At 37.4% G+C, this 16,697-nt stretch overlaps 1 protein-coding gene across 1 annotated transcript; it reads left to right on the top strand.

The window, feature by feature from the left end:
* Positions 1 to 3,205: 3,205 nt before the first annotated feature.
* On the top strand, positions 3,206 to 14,102 carry nat16 (N-acetyltransferase 16). The gene is made up of 4 exons (XM_089129630.1): positions 3,206 to 3,352; positions 11,092 to 11,315; positions 13,007 to 13,231; positions 13,345 to 14,102. The coding sequence occupies exons 2-4, from the start codon at positions 11,100 to 11,102 to the stop codon at positions 13,909 to 13,911; spliced, it is 1,008 nt and encodes a 335-aa protein (XP_088985756.1). The 5' UTR covers positions 3,206 to 3,352; positions 11,092 to 11,099; the 3' UTR covers positions 13,912 to 14,102.
* The last annotated feature ends 2,595 nt before the right edge of the window (positions 14,103 to 16,697 follow it).

Genomic DNA, 16,697 nt, shown 5'->3' with positions numbered 1-16,697 from the left:
TTATTTAATTTTCCAGTTAGCACTACAGACATTAAATTTAAACAAGTGCAGACACACATTTATTTATTTTTTTATTGCAAGGTGTGAGACCCCGAACCCGGGACTCCAGATACCATTATAAACTGTAACTTATAGGTATTTGGTGAGCTCAGACCCAAGTAGATATTTTTCCTCCTTTTCTTTTTGCGGTGTTAAATCCCACTAATGGGTTACACTTGCGTCACGAGCAGTCCCTCGATAGTTTGCCGCAGAGTGAAGGGCTGCATTGGGATTGAGTCCAGTCGGGTCCAACGCAAATCACGCGGGAGCGGGCACTTTGAACTTTGCTGCGGGCGGGAATGGGCGGCTAAAAAAAAACTGCGGGATCGGGAGGTAGCCTAGCGACATAATGGAGATGTCAATAAATGACGTGGAAAAGATCCTCAAACGAGGTATTTACAGCACAAAACCTAAGCAAAGCTAGTCTGACATTTGGACTACTATTCATCTTCCTGATCAGTGCGTCAGAATACAGGCCAGGGTAACGAAAAAAACAACCCCATGATACAAATACGTGTTTTTTTCCTGTAGGATGGGAGAAGACACAAAATCAATGCATCTCTATTATTGTGCGGGAATAAATTCTCAGAGTTTTGCGGGTTCAGAGACGGGAGTGGACATACATATTGCGGGAGCGGGTGGGAGTGAAGCACATGCGTTGCGGGAGCGGGCGGGCGGGAGTGAAGTACATACGTTGCGGGAGCGGGCGGTAATGGTCAGAATACACAAATATATATTCCATTTTTGGATTCCATTTTAGATGTGTTGTTGCAGGAGCCAGGAACTGATTTGCTATAGGCTACTCCTGACTGGTCGAAATCTCATGCTACTTAGGACAAATGTAATGTACAGAAGTAGCTGCACTGCTTAAATACAAAATTAAAGTTTTTGAATGAAAAGATATGTAAAGTCACACTGACGACATCATTTTTATGTGAAATGTGCATATTTACCCCCAATTGTCAAGGTATGTGGAAAATGATTTTTTTTTTAACTTGAAACCAATTTCATTGGATTCCTTGACCCCAAAAATGTACACTTTGACACTAAATTTGTCATTATAGCAATAACAGAAGGAAAGATATGGGCTCTAGACTATTTTCGGCGCATTGGCGGCCATTTTTGAAAAAACATGTTTATTTCTGATACAAAGTGTGATCTCACTTGTGTCTTAGGATAAATTTATTTGTATGACCCTATACTTCCATACCAAAGGAGACCTTTGCATCATGACTTGAAGTCAAAGGCCTATTTTTTGGGCTTAACCTCCCTACTATTATGTTCACCCAATTCTTTAGAACCCCGCATTAAACTAAATTCATTAGTCTCAACAAAATGAAAAAGTATAGGTCAGAGGTTTTGTGAGTATATTACAAAAGTCCATTGAACTTCTTAATAGTATCAAATTGTATTAATGATGACAAAAGTCATTTTGCATCATTAGTAAACCTAATTAATATGGGTTATCATTGTTTAATCTGTGCCATTTCAGAGATGTTATCTGTAAAATGTTTCCATCTAATCCTTAATCTATGTCTAATTTGAAATGTATTATGTATTACATATTTTGTTTCATTGGTGTCAATTACCAATTTCAACCTCATAAGATTAACCATCATGAGTGAAATCATATACCTCTTTCTTTCTTTCTTTCTTTCTTTCTTTCTTTCTTTCTTTCTTTCTTTCTTTCCTTCCTTCCTTCCTTCCTTCCTTCCTTCCTTCCTTCCTTCCTTCCTTCCTTCCTTCCTTCCTTCCTTCCTTCCTTCCTTCCTTCCTTCCTTCCTTCCTTCCTTCCTTCCTTCCTTCCTTCCTTCCTTCCTTCCTTCCTTCCTTCCTTCCTTCCTTCCTTCCTTCCTTCCTTCCTTCCTTCCTTCCTTCCTTCCTTCCTTCCTTCCTTCCTTCCTTCCTTCCTTCCTTCCTTCCTTCCTTCCTTCCTTCCTTCCTTCCTTCCTTCCTTCCTTCCTTCCTTCCTTCCTTCCTTCCTTCCTTCCTTCCTTCCTTCCTTCCTTCCTTCCTTCCTTCCTTCCTTCCTTCCTTCCTTCCTTCCTTCCTTCCTTCCTTCCTTCCTTCCTTCCTTCCTTCCTTCCTTCCTTCCTTCCTTCCTTCCTTCCTTCCTTCCTTCCTTCCTTCCTTCCTTCCTTCCTTCCTTCCTTCCTTCCTTCCTTCCTTCCTTCCTTCCTTCCTTCCTTCCTTCCTTCCTTCCTTCCTTCCTTCCTTCCTTCCTTCCTTCCTTCCTTCCTTCCTTCCTTCCTTCCTTCCTTCCTTCCTTCCTTCCTTCCTTCCTTCCTTCCTTCCTTCCTTCCTTCCTTCCTTCCTTCCTTCCTTCCTTCCTTCCTTCCTTCCTTCCTTCCTTCCTTCCTTCCTTCCTTCCTTCCTTCCTTCCTTCCTTCCTTCCTTTCTTATATTTAAAAAAACAACAACAAAGTATTAGCCAAATGGAAAAGTAAACCCATCTGTGCCTTTTAAAAAAAAACCCAGGATGTCTTTGACCTCTAGGGGTCCTTGGCACTATAGGCCTACAATGAATCTGCAAAGAATTATATGAATATTTGCAAAAAAAAAAATAAAAAAATGTGTTTAACATAAATAATAAGCAAGAGTTCAGCTAAATGTTTCATTGTGCAATACTTTAAAATGATTAAAATGTCCATACAATTTAAATGTAGCCTATGTACAAGTATGTGATCAGGTAGGCAATATAAATATTTTATTATGATATAGGTATGCCTGCTACTATAGGCCAGTAAATACAACACTCAGTTGTGTACAATATGTAATAAAAAAAAATATGTAGGGTTCTTTCTATCTGCCTAAAGGAACTTTGGTCTGAAAAAGGTCACCAATTTTGATACTTGTCCGAACACCTGTGCACCATCTCTTTTGTATGCAAAGCACATGTAGGCTACTCAAATTCAGCTTTGCCTTTGTATTTACAGTATATTTAAGATGCAAAAACCAAGGGGAGAAAAGCATGCACTAAGTCAACAGAACAGCACTCTTAGTGTTCGGACGCATTGGGAGTGAGGGTGAGAGGAAAAGGGAGAGAGAAAAGAGAGCTCGATCATGATTGGGCGATGGTTTAGGGGGTTGGCATACCTCTCTGCTCCTTACTGGGGGATGGGGATGAGGATGGGAATTCTGGGAGGGGCTTCACAGTGACCTCATAGTCATACTTCATATATTGTAAGCCTGAACCGGCATTACCTAAAAAATCTTACTTTAATCTAACCGCAGTGCAACGAAAGCTTACATCTATTCAGCATCTGCCAACCTGACCTCCGTATTCTTCAACGGTCCGACGCACGACGTAGAGGTAAGTGAAATGGTCCTCTGTGTCCGCCAGAAAGGATTTTGCTCGTCTATGCATGGCAAGGGCTCGGAGCGTTCGAACAGTCATTGTACTTGGATTTTCACGTCTTCAAATTGTCATGAACACCACGCATTTGCGCTAGGCTATTGTCCTTCTCACGCTTTTTCAAGTCTCACGGCTATTTTGCACGACCCAAATGAATACCTAGAGCCGACAAGACAATGAATGAAATGTAAAGAATTCGCCGGGAAACCCGCAGTATGGGTTTTGTTATATGTTGGCATTCATGCAGCCTATTTTCGTTTGGTCTCTCTGCGTGCGACGTTTTTCAATTTAATGCCGAATGCCGGTGTGGAAAATGGAAATTTATCGAATAATCCAGTTGTAATAGTAGCTAACAATGGTACTGATTCGTTAATAGATGATAGGAACTCCTGTCTAATGCCTTCCCTCTTGACATGTCAAAACGTTATAGGCAACAATGCGCAAAAAATATTTATTATTTATATTATAATGTACAATATAACTATAAACATTACATGAACGTATACGGTATGTATCGCACAATTAGAGTGAGATCTATTATCAAGATTTTGTGTTTGATCAGTATATGGTTAGATCATTGCTTTAATTTGAGTTTCGAGTGGGGGCGGGGCGAATCAATAGGGTCGAATTGCAGTGATGCTGAGAACACGACACGGCTTTGACTTTAAAAGATGCGGAATGCATCCATCATCAAATATATGTTGTGTTTGTATAATATGCCTATTTATAGAAATGTTAATTGCTGATTTTGTTTTTTAATCATTCCAAATCTAATGTAAGTCGAATTTAGGCCGATTCTTCGTTAACCTTTGAAATGTGCTCATGTCCTATTCGTGTTTTGTAGTTCTTGCTGGTGAAGTGGGGAGGTTCATATCATAGTTATTTTCCACTGGCACGTGAATGCCCATGCTGACGCACCATACCTCCAGTGGTAGCCTACATGACATAACCGCGAGAAGTAGGAGAGACATATGGCATGCCCTATTATTAATGGACATGGTGTACAGGCAAGCTACAGTGGTGCAAGGCATGTACCAGTGTCATGCTTAGCCCATTTTATCACGCTACTTTTGATTTTGCTCAACATACCGCAATACTGAGCGCATTTTATTTGATTAATGAGCGCATTTTAGCGCACACAACACACACGCACTGATGGACATAAATTTGACTGAACGGATTTTCATCTTTTAAGAATAATGTTTCAAGCATGCAAGTTGTTTTTGTTCATTATGATGTTGTCAATAATGACTAATGAGTAAAGTGATAATTCATCCACAAATAAAAATTCTCTCTCATGTTGTTCCAAATCCATATATGTTGTATTGTTATTTTTTTCCATGGAACGCAATAGACATATTTTTTTTAAAGAATCTTTACACGATTATTGTCCATCCATTTATAGTGACCATGGGTGTCATGCTCCAATAAAAATAGTTCCTATGCCTTGTGTCATATGATAGCTTTGTGTGTGGTTGGTTACCCCTAACCCTAACCTTGGCACGTTGCAACCAGGTTAAAAAGCAGTTGGTTCTAACATTTCTTGTAAGAGTATGCAATGCGCCAAAAAAGCAGGATGGAGAAAGAAATTTAAGGAGGAAAATTCTAATTTTTGTTCTTTTCCTCGGACAAATAGCTGAAATGGCTCTGATGGGCGCCGCACACGTAATAAGGACTGTTGTTTTTTAGGTATTTTTGGAGTTTGACACTATTTGGTTACTATGAACTTGCATTGTATAAAAAAAAGAACTGTGTGAAAATTCTTCTGAATTACACCTTTTGTGCTCCACAGAACAAAAGAACACATAAGGAACGGCATGAGGGAGAATAAATTGTGACAAAATTCTTTTTTTGGGGGAACTTTCTGTTAAATCAGATTATTTTCTGTAGTCTCAGAGTGCTGTCACCTTTATCTTCACATATTCTTCACATATTCATAGGGCTTGCTGTGTTGACTTCACTTTGGTATCTCGTTCACCATGTGACAAAGCACGACAGAACTTGCCTCTGACCTAAATATGCTTTCAATAATAAAATATTGACAGTTTGTCAATTTGCTTTTATGCTGACATGAGACAATATAAAAGCATTGCGAATTAACTAATTTCAGTGTGTTCCTTGTTCATCATGTATTGACGGATTCGTATTTAACACTTTCTTCCTGAAATGTATTGCAAGCATCTAAAATGGAAATGTTATAAACGGAAAATTTTCAAGGTTATCCTCTGTGCTCCGGTAATCTGGTCTAAAGAATTTATATAAACAAATATGGGAGGGGAAGCTACATACTGCAATGTTTTGTCATCTATCCGACAGGAATTTAAAGGACAGAAGATATGAAATTAATTGCTATCTTGTATGATGCATGAAAATAGATGATGAATAGTTGATCTTGTCCAGAATTATTTACCATTATAATAGAAAAAAAATATTCACATTATGTATGATGCTCAGATTAATCTATGATGTTCTTATTTAAAACAAAGTGCTGATAAACAGAAAAAATGTTTTCTTTGAATTCGATTTTTTCTGTTCAGATTATGTAAATGTGCCACAATATGCTTGTAGAGAGAACAGAATGTTGTAACGTTCCTTGTAGATTACACTTTCATTTATGTCCTTATGACCTTCTCAGTATGCCAACCTCCTTTTGTCTAGATAATTCTTTTCCCATAAATTACATGAACATATCTTACATTTTTCCCCTTACTTATTTATTTATTTTGCATTTTACCTAATTAATGGTGATTCTTGAATGAAAACAAAATAAACTATATATATATAGCTGCTAGCAGCGATGACGGGCCCAAGCCGGTGGCACCGCAACCCCGGTTCCTTTAGTTACCTAAAGGCACCGGGGTGGCGGTGCTGTCGGCTTTGGCCCTTTCATATATATATATATATATATATATTTTTTTTTTTTTTTAAGGACAAGGCAGAATATTGCTTGCCTGATCTGAGAACCTAGAACAATTACAGTATGTCTCTCTGTGTGTGTGTGTTTAAGGCGTGATTCAACAATTGTGACATAAAAACATACTCCGTCCATTTGTTCATACAGGACATTATTCAAACTGGAATATATATTTGTGTACATTCGCAATATAACACAACATTGTACTTTTGTCAAACTATAAGCTCTTGTCAAGCTGTAACCTAACTGTCACGCAACCAAAATCTCTCTCTCTCTCTCTCTCTCTCTCTCTCGCTCTCTCTCTCTCTCTCTCTCTCTCTCACACACACACACACAGTTTAAAAGCAAAAAATATTTATCCAACCTCATTTAAAAATGGGTCTGTGGCTGTGGGTCTGTGGGTGCCATCTTTTGGACATTCATCATGTCGCATTAGTTTTCATTTCTTGTCCTCGAACAGAGCCCTAATCTGTTTATTTTTCAGTCACACATTCTACATTGATTAAAAAAAGAAAAATCAAATGTTTTTATTTTATACAGAAATACATTATTTATAATTCAGCTGAGCATAAAGTTAATGTTAGTTCAAATTTGAAGAAAAACAAATATATGATCTGAAATATAGCACATTCATTTTAAATTCATTCAGGTTCATTCAGTTACCAAAAATACAATCTTAATTTAATTTAAAGCAAATAATACATCTAAAATATATGGGTTGTATGCATATTTTGTGAAAAAAAAAAAAGATATTTATCCAAAAAGACAAGGCCTTAAAAAGGGTGCAACTCTTATCACTGTAACACAGTCACAAACACAAGTCGAGTCACTTAGATTTTAGATGCAATGTTGACTTTTTTTCTGTTTCAGCAGAGAAAATAGTTAAACAAAGATCACAGCGAACCATCGCGCATCTCAAAGCAATGTGTTTTCTCATTACTGAATGATTTAGCATTTTGAATGAATGAATCAATGACTCGTTCATTAAGACCTTATGGCGATTTAGGGTTATGTTTAAAAGTATCGTTCTTACAACGATTTTTAATTGGCTAATTTTTAAAACAATCTCATAACATTATTTAATGCATACTTTTCAGTGTAAATGATTTAATTTGATCAGCCTTACCTAGGATAACAGCCCTATAGTTTCTTTTTATTCTAACTTATTTAATTTATTGATCAAATTTACAAATTAAAAATGAAAGATGAAGCATACATGTAATAAGACTAGGCTAGGGGTGCCCAAATATTACAATATGCAGATTTAAATATACCATTGCCCCCCACTGTCAATTTGATGTGTGTGTTTGTGTGTGTTTAATAAAATCATTTAGTCACTACAATTAAAACCTGAAGGTGTTTGCTTACTAAATTGTGAGCTGAAGTTGCAGCAAAGATCAGCAACAGGAGTCAAATTTCATTAATCATGAGAGTGAAGAGCTGACTTAAAAAGATGATGATGGAATATTTTGTGTAAAAGCGCCTTTACTTTCTATAGTGGATATTTAAAAGCCCCCGCTGATGTCACACGTTGATTAACCGGTGGAAAAATATCCTCCCAGCCACATACCTAATATATTTATATATAAATACAATAGCCATCCCTGATAAAAAAGTTTTATGTACTGTGTTGATATCATTTTGGACACAAGAGGGAAGTAGAAATAAAATGACTTTAGTTCTAATATTTGTATAATTTTATATAAAAATAAATGGTGTATAATTATATTTTTAGAAGATATGAGATGTTTCCTGATTATTTTTTGACATAATCCCTCATAGCACCGTTTGAGATATTCAATATCTGTTCACAATTTAGCATCTTTAATGTATTTTCATCAAGTTGAAAAAGTTTGGCATGAATAAAATAAACTACTTAAGAGAAGTGAGTAAAAATGGAAAGGCTGGGTTTGCAAAACATCCACATTCAGACAAATAACTGACTTCCTGTTGGGCTGGCTTAAAGTTGCTTGGCCCGATGAGATCTATATGTGTACCGAGTTTCATATTATTACATGCAAGTATGTTTGATTTATGGACCAAATTTTCAGACCAAGTTTATGGACCAAGTTAATTTAATTAATAAACTAATTATATAAAACTATTGTCAATGCACCACAATTAAACTGGTTATATGCCTTTACTTTATAAAAAAAATACTTATTTAAAAAAAATAGAAGGTTTAAGACATATATTTTATTTTTTAATGCAGGCCACACAGCAGTGAAATGGTTAATCTAGCCCCCTCCCCCCTCCTCCCCCTACAAACACACACACCCAGACAGGCACAGATACAGAGACGTAGGCTCAGAGAGAGAATGACCACATTCAAACCAAAATATCTGACTTCCTGTTGGCCGTAGCTAATGACTGTAAATTAGAAAGTTGTCCGGCTCAAAGAGTACGATATACATATCGAGTTTTGATACTGTAGATAAAACTAACCCCCCCCCCCCCACACACACACACACACTTTTGTCAAAAGCGTTTAGTTAGTGACACACTTCCTGCTGCCAGTTGGTGGCTTTATAACTTTGACTCACAATAGTCACATCCATGTGATCGGCCTCTAACAGTGAACAAACTGCCGAAGTTTCATCAAGATCAGTTAATGTATGCTGAAGTTATAACACACTTCCTGTTTCAGGTTTCTCGCCATAATTTCGTTTCCTCGCCAAAAATCCCCTGTCAAGTTTTCACCCTCAATGTCTTGACTTCACGCTGACCGAGTTTCGTGGAATTTGAATCAATACTCTTGAAGGAATACTTTAAATTCCATTGCATGCGTTTTGTTTTCCAAACAACCCTAAATAGCCGACTTCCTGATGGCCTGGCGTAAAACTTGACAGGGGTAAAGTTGTTCGGCCTGATGAGATCTTTATGTGTACCGAGTTTCATATTATTACTACATGCAAGCGTGTTTGATTTATGGACCAAGTTTTCAGACCCGTTCCAGGGGGCGCTGTCGAGCCCCCCGTCACGCCCGGGAACCATCTTCAGCCCAGCCCTGATGGCCACGGGTTCTGACCCGTGTACAAAGTTTCAAGAGTTTTCGAGCACATTAAGGCCCCCAAAAGTTAGTAAAATAATAATGCTAATAAATAATAATAATAATCCTAAGGAAAACAATAGGGCTCTTGGGCCCTAATAATGGGTACAATCTCAATCAAACTGAACCAATTAAAAGCTCACAGAAGCCCATTATTTGGCAGTGCCGAATTGTTGGTCAGGTCAGACATACATCATACTAGTCTGCATCAAATCGGTTGTCAAATGGTTCCCAAGGAATGCGTGAATTGATCAAATGTAGGCTCTGAATACAAAAGCTTTGGTTAAAAGAATGAAAACAATGGGCAGATTCAAATAGATTCAGATTCATGTTTAAAGCATGATTTTTCTTCTTGATGTTATACTTTTTTCACATTCATCCTCTCCTTCAATGTGATGTAATTGTAATAACTCCGCCTGAAGCAACTTTAAATTATATCCCATGGAGAGATGACAAGTCGAGCCCTGATAAGACAAGCAGATAAGGACATTTTTGCAATCATATAACACATCTCATTGAAAGATGTCATGCACTATTACTAAGTGTTCACAGACACTAATTAACACATTGGTGCTAAAGTCCTTTGAGAAGTTATATTTTCATGCATCTTCAAATGAACTAAATCATTTTAAAAAAAATCACAATGGTTTGGAACTCATTAACGGACCGTTATGCAGCCTCATAGATTCCACTAACTTGATGGAATTTGCTAATTGGTGCTTAGATATTTTTTGGTCTCTTATTTACAGAGATAAATTCATTTGGGGTTAATAAGGGCTACCAGACCTAGACTGACCGAGCATGAGTTAGGTTAAGGAATCTAGGCAAACACATTGATCCGGCCCAATGGAAATATCAGACATCTGTTGAGTTTAAGCAAACTATCCCAATTACAAGTTGAAGGGCAAATGAAAGACTAGGAGACAGTCACATGGAAATTTGGAAATCGAAAATTGCATTGCAATTGGCAAATGAACCATGAGTGAATCGGTTTTGTCACAGCGTCACAAAGTGCTGCACCATACATGTTTGCCAAACCCAAATAAGGGTTTTCCCATTACAGTAGTGCATCAATGGAAAAGTACCAGGGCTTTCTCAACCGGTAAGGGCCCAAGGGGGTGCAAACAATGTTTGCTCTGTGACTTGTTCGCAGTGTTGTTCCCACTGCACAGATTTTCTGCCTTTCAATCCCCGACACTCACTACCCATATATGCGTGCCTGCACACATCTGCCTACCCATCCGCTCCACCTTCCCCTGGATGTCTCTCACCATTATTTCCCAAGTCCTTTCAAAAAATGTGTTTATTTTCCACTGGGAACCAGGGCAATGCTGCTCAGTGAGAATTAAAAAAAGGATTAAGGGTTCTGGCAATAGGAGGTGGATACGTCTGTGTATGTGCGTTGGCTGAGGGGCGTCTGTCTCGCATTTGGGCATGGTTACAAGTTGCCGCCATGGATGCCAACCTGCTGGCGTGTTGGCACGGGAAGATAAACACTGCGACATGAAGAACAAACCGTGCACTGTACTGAGCTGATAAGGACCTTCACACAGTTTTTTTTTGTTTGTTAAGTTGAATCTTGACATCATTGAAACGTAAAATGCAGGAAACAAAATTTGCAAAGGCACAAAAAGTTGAATGTCACATGGAACCTATTTTTGGGTCACAGATCATAGTGTGATTCTCAAGTAGAAATCTCATTGTAAATCTCTTTCCATGATTGACTGTTTACAGCTTTAAGGATGAAGATTGAAAACGGTCTGCCTTGCTCTCAGCTCCCTGAGGCCCCTCCTCAGACCGGCCTACAGTTTACGGTGGCGACAGAAGAGGACTTTGATGACATCATGGCCATGAGCAAGGATATCTATGGTGGACTGGACTATCTGCCCTCCCGCTATCAAGCCTGGCTGCAAGAGAGCAACCGCACTGTCATTTTGGCTCGCAAGCAAGGCAAAGTGGTAAGAAAGAGGATATATAGAGATTACACCCTCATTCCTTCAAATGTATAGTTCACCCAAAATGAATTCATGAATTCATTTATTCATCCCCATGTCATCCAATCTCATATGACTTTCTTTTTGGGGGGGAAACATGTAAGGAACGTACAGGATATTTGAATAAATGTATTGAAGAGCTGCATGATTTGGCCAAAAAAATATATTGCAACCATTTTGTTATTTATTGCACTTTGAATTGTGATATGATAAACATTTCATCTCAAATGCAAACATAATAGCTTCTGCTAAAACATAGGCAAAAGTAATACTAACAACATTTATAATAATTGGTTTAACTTGGTATTTTTAATTTATAATTAAATGTTTTAATTAGAGTTAATTATAAATTATAACAGATATTACTATTAACTATTACTACTTAACTACTACTATTACTAAATACTATTAACACTTTTTATATTTATATATATTTATTATTTTCTTTACTTTCAAGGGCAAACCATCCAGCTTTTATTTACTGTAGGCAGAAAAGACCTTTAAGTTTCTGTTCAGTTGAAAACGGGTTGAACTCGAAAGGCTGAAAACTGCTGTCCACAAACATTGTGTCTTCTAAAGCCAAACAGTGATAAGGTTTTTTTAAAGGTACACTTTCTAACTTTTGTGGTTAAAAAACATTAAAGAACATTGTTTTTGTTGTGCTTTGGCTCTGCATGACTGTGCGGATTAATATGGTTCTTTCTCATAACTAAAAAAAAAAGAAAGATTATCCTACTGCTCATAAAACATTCACTAATAGATTTAAGAGATATAACCAGTTTAGATGGAAAGGATCTCAACCTGACTAGCTTTACCCATTAATAGACACAGTACTTCCTTGAAAATAAATTCCAGTGCAGCGCTACAACAATCCATATTGAATTGACCCTTCACAATAATGCTTTACAATAAACTCTGTTAGAGAGCTACATATGGCAATTTATCTGTTTAATAAAATACCTTTATCACCTGCTGAGTTACAAAAAAGACATCTCCTCATCGCTTTTACAACATTTCAAATCCCTCAGTTCTCGCAATCTACAAAAAGCCAAGCAAATGTTGATTCTGGTTTTATTACAAGCTCTTTCGCACTCTCTGTTTGCCAGCAGACTCTCCATCAGACTCAGCTTTTTTAAAAAACGGTGATTGCCCAGAGGTTCGAGATTTAGCGAGCTCCACATCAACCTTTCTCGCTCTTTGTGACCAGTCTTACACCATACGCATATATAAGTAGCCGTAGTAAATTTTCCCTATCTATGGATATGCAGAGACACACACGGACGAGTGACGTTGGCACACAATTTCCTATGAAAACCATCCCTTTCCCGGTCTAAAATATACAATATTTTCACTTACAATAGGCTTACCATAGTAAATCATTATTTAAATGTTGTTAATTTTGATAGTTACAAAGTGTACCTTTAAATGTATTTATTCACTGAAAATTAAACAGCCCCCAGCCCCATTCATTCATAATGTATGGAAAAGACTGACCAAAACATTATTCAAAATATACCTTTTGTATTCTATGAATGAAACAAAGTCATGTAGGTTTAGAACAAAATGAAGGTGAGCAAATAATTTTTTTAAAACTATCCCTTTCCTGTACTGTAGATATAACTTTGTTCTGCTTTTTACGTAACTACATTTTCCAGATTGCACTGGAGTCAGTGTGTGTTATTGATGATGGTGAGACCATGCTGGTGGAAGGGCTTCGTGTTGCCCCACAGGAGAGGGGGAAAGGTGTGGCGGGGGTACTTCTTCGGTTTTGCTCTCAACTGGTTAAGTCCAAGTACCCTGACGTTAAAGTCAGCCGATTGACGAGAGATGACCAACTGGGACCAAAAGACTTCCAGAAATACCGGCTCATCACCAAACAGGTAAGAACCATTTACTGTAAAATATAAACATTTTGTTTAGGTAAGGTTTTATCTTGAATAAAACCAGCTAAAGCCACATTGTCTCCATTCTGTCACCAAATTCAAACGTGAAGGGAATCCTCCTGGTGCGCTTCCATGCTGAAGACCTTAAATTACGCCTTGCTGATCTCGGGCCTAATATCACTATATCAGGGGAGAGTCTGTCCACCACTAACATCCCAGGCCATTTGGAGCCAGCAGAGGTGCACCAGCTCTTCTTAAGCGATGTTCTAATGCAAGGTGTCCTTCCCAATGCCACCATCGTTCAAGATTGGCAGCCCTTCAAGCCTCTGTCTAGCAACATGGACATCCTGCTGAAGAAGGACATTGATTGGATGGTTGATGATGCCAGGCGCCCAACCATGGTCAGCTTGTGCACCTTCCCATTCCATGTGCCAATCGGTGATGACTGGTACTACCTCAACATCGACATGTTTGGTAAAGACCTGACACTGGCCGTACAACAGCTGTTGTGCCACCTGAGGCGCCACACTGGCACTCTGAAGGGTTACGTCATGTGTCAGGTGTTCCTGGAGCCCGCGCTGTGGAAGCCGATGGCCGATTTCTTTAGGGAGACCCTTAAAGTGGAGCTGGTGAAAGAGTACACAGAGCAGTGTGTTGTGGAGTCTGATGTCATTTAGTCAAGAAGCCTCAGAAACAACTTCCTTAAAAAATTAGACACCAAACTTACATAAGAGGAAACATCTCCTTCAAATATGGCACCTAAAATATCTACTTTAAAGGGGAAAAAAATCAGTTCTATTCCGCTTAATAAAAATGCGCTCATAGGATTTAATTTATTTTAACAGCAATTAATTAATTAATTAATTAATTAAAATAAAATGCATGTAAGTGAACAAAATAGAATAAATGTGGTAGATGCTTGTTTAGTTTACTTAATTTATTTCCATATGCAGTACTGTAAACAGTGACGCTGACAGGATAGGTACTGGAAAAGAGGGAGCAGTTCCAGATTATATAAAATTAGGGACCCAATTTGTTCCAGGCCCTTTCATTTCTGTTAGCATTGCTGACAGTGAAAGCATATTTACTCATGCTGAGTTGAAAAACTGCACAATCTTTAGGGCACTTTATGATAAAAAAAAAATGGTATCTCACTTTAGTGTCTGTTGCTTTTTCAGAATGTGGCACTGTAGCTGCTAGAGTATTTAGAGGGGGAAAAAACAAGAACAACATTTCTTTTTTTTAAAAGAGACTTTATGACAGGCTACCCATATGCAAATCAAAATGATCTTTAGAGGCAGTTTTAATTAACTTGAAATAACTAACATTACCACATTGGGAAAATGTAATCTCAGATTAATCACCTTTCTGATTTGCTCCTCGAAAAAATTGCCTTTAATATTTTATTTCCTCTAAAAGTACTTTGCAGTGCTTTAAACTCTGTATCAAATGATAAATGTCTGGCTAAGAACTTGCTTATACATTTAGATTACAGTTTCAAGTTTTTGCTTTAAGTACTTGAACCTAAAATTAATTTCTATCAGTATTTGTTAACTAACTGTAGATTTGAAGTGCTATTTCAATTATAATACACTGGAATATTGCTAGAAGTACATTCAGGTAGATACGATTAATAACTAAAAATGGAACAGGTTTTTTTTCATATTTTATTTTAAAAAAATTTAGAAACTGACTGATTGGATCACAAAAACATGCAGGAAATATAACTATACATATATAGTTCTTAAATGGTTAATAAAAATTCAGTTCTCCGATGAAAAAAACACTTCTGCAATTCACCCATGGAATCATTAAACCTCATAATCTGGACAATTGGAAATCTGAACAAGACAAGTGACAGCCACTCATCTCAATGAAGATTTTTGTTTTTTTAAAGTTGACAGACAGACACAATTTATCCAGTGGAAAAGAATGGATGAAATCACCAGTGCTCCTTTTTATAATGAAGATAAGGACAGATAATCTCCTTCTATTGGCCTTGTCTTGGAAGAAAGTGAAGTGAAATATTGCCAACACAGATCAAGAAAAACAGAAAAAAGCCTTCAGAACCATATTTAGTTCTTTTGCCCCAAAACCAGATTGCAGCATGATCTTCCCTGAAGAACTTTGCCAGAATGAGAGACACAAAGCCCACACTAGCAAATGCATCGCTGTTTGTTTATCAAATGGCTGACTTTCTGGCACTAATCGGAAGGTTAAATGAAAAAAAAAGTTCTATTGATTTATATCTTAATATATATGTAAAAAATATTATATAATATAACTTACAGTTTCAGTCCTCACAGATTCCACTCCTATTTTCAGGCAGATCTAAAGGTCAGTCTGTATCCACTAAACTGAAACCCTGAATTTCTTTACTCTTATTACTAATTATGTGTCTGGCTTGACTTGATTTGGTGGACTTATTTTGTATACTTGTACGAACTCTCAACATCCACTGATGAAAAGGAGGCCACGTCTCCTCCATTTGGACAGCTGCATGTGGGACTTGTATTGCGGTCAGTATACAGGCAACCTTTTTTTGTTTCTGAAAGTCAAGGCATTTTGAAGATTACTAACCGCAATTCAAATGTCAGTTTATTGCATTTGTATAGGTGTACATACATATACACATTTATATGTTTGTTTTGGGGGGTGATGATTTGAAAGGGAATCTTTGATCAAAATCTTTCATGACTGAAATCTCGAAATCCTTCATGTCTGCTATGTGCTTTCAGAGAAAATGGTCAAACTCAATTTAAAAATATGTAGTCGAGAAGCACAAGGAACATTAATGCTTCAGTTTCCCATGGAAATGATATTTTCTCAACTCAAAACAGTGAAAATTGGCCTTTAAAAAGCTACAAATTATGTTAGAGTCAAGCATCCTTGATATGCAATTTTTAATTGGCCTTTTTCTCCTCTCTAAAGCACTCGTCATATTTAGACATGATAGACTAGAGACCCAAAATGAGTACGGTTTGTATTTTCTCTTGTACATAGTGCAGTGTATTTAGGTTTAAGTGTTATGTATTATGTCAGTTTACCTTAGGCTACGTCTACATTAATCCGGGTACAACTGAAAAAGAGTTTTTGTTTCAAAACTTTCTCCGTCCACACTAGCGTTTTCCAAAAGTCTCTCATCCACACTGAAATGTCGGAAAACACGCGTAAACCCTCATAAAAGCTCACTAAGATGATACACACAGAACAAGACGTAATCAAGTCATCACGCAATTTATGTTAGCAAAATATCTCACCATTCACTGATGCACTCACTCATAAAAACACATGTTTGGTCTAAAACGCAACTGCTCTCATGTTTTGCCGCAGGACAGCAAATGCGAGTGAATTTTCTGTCATCTTTGCAGGACTGTGGATATGAAGAGTGTGCAAAGTAACATATTTTAGCAACAGTGTGAAAGTGAATAGCACTTAACTGACACAATATCTATTGATACAA

Source organism: Pimephales promelas, chromosome 1 (genome assembly GCF_988280905.1).
Source record: "Pimephales promelas chromosome 1, fPimPro1.hap1.1, whole genome shotgun sequence".
Taxonomy (NCBI): Eukaryota; Metazoa; Chordata; class Actinopteri; order Cypriniformes; family Leuciscidae; genus Pimephales; species Pimephales promelas.
The sequence above is the reverse complement of the archived record's forward strand: the minus strand, read 5'-3'. Positions and strand labels throughout refer to the sequence as shown.

Bases quoted from the DNA above. Each gene is read 5' to 3' on its own strand.
- nat16 (XM_089129630.1), top strand. From the start codon at position 11,100: ATGAAGATTGAAAACGGTCTGCCTTGCTCTCAGCTCCCTGAGGCCCCT. The intron at 11,316-13,006 runs GTAAGAAAGAGG...TACATTTTCCAG, and splicing joins CTCGCAAGCAAGGCAAAGTG to ATTGCACTGGAGTCAGTGTG. The intron at 13,232-13,344 runs GTAAGAACCATT...TCAAACGTGAAG, and splicing joins ACCGGCTCATCACCAAACAG to GGAATCCTCCTGGTGCGCTT.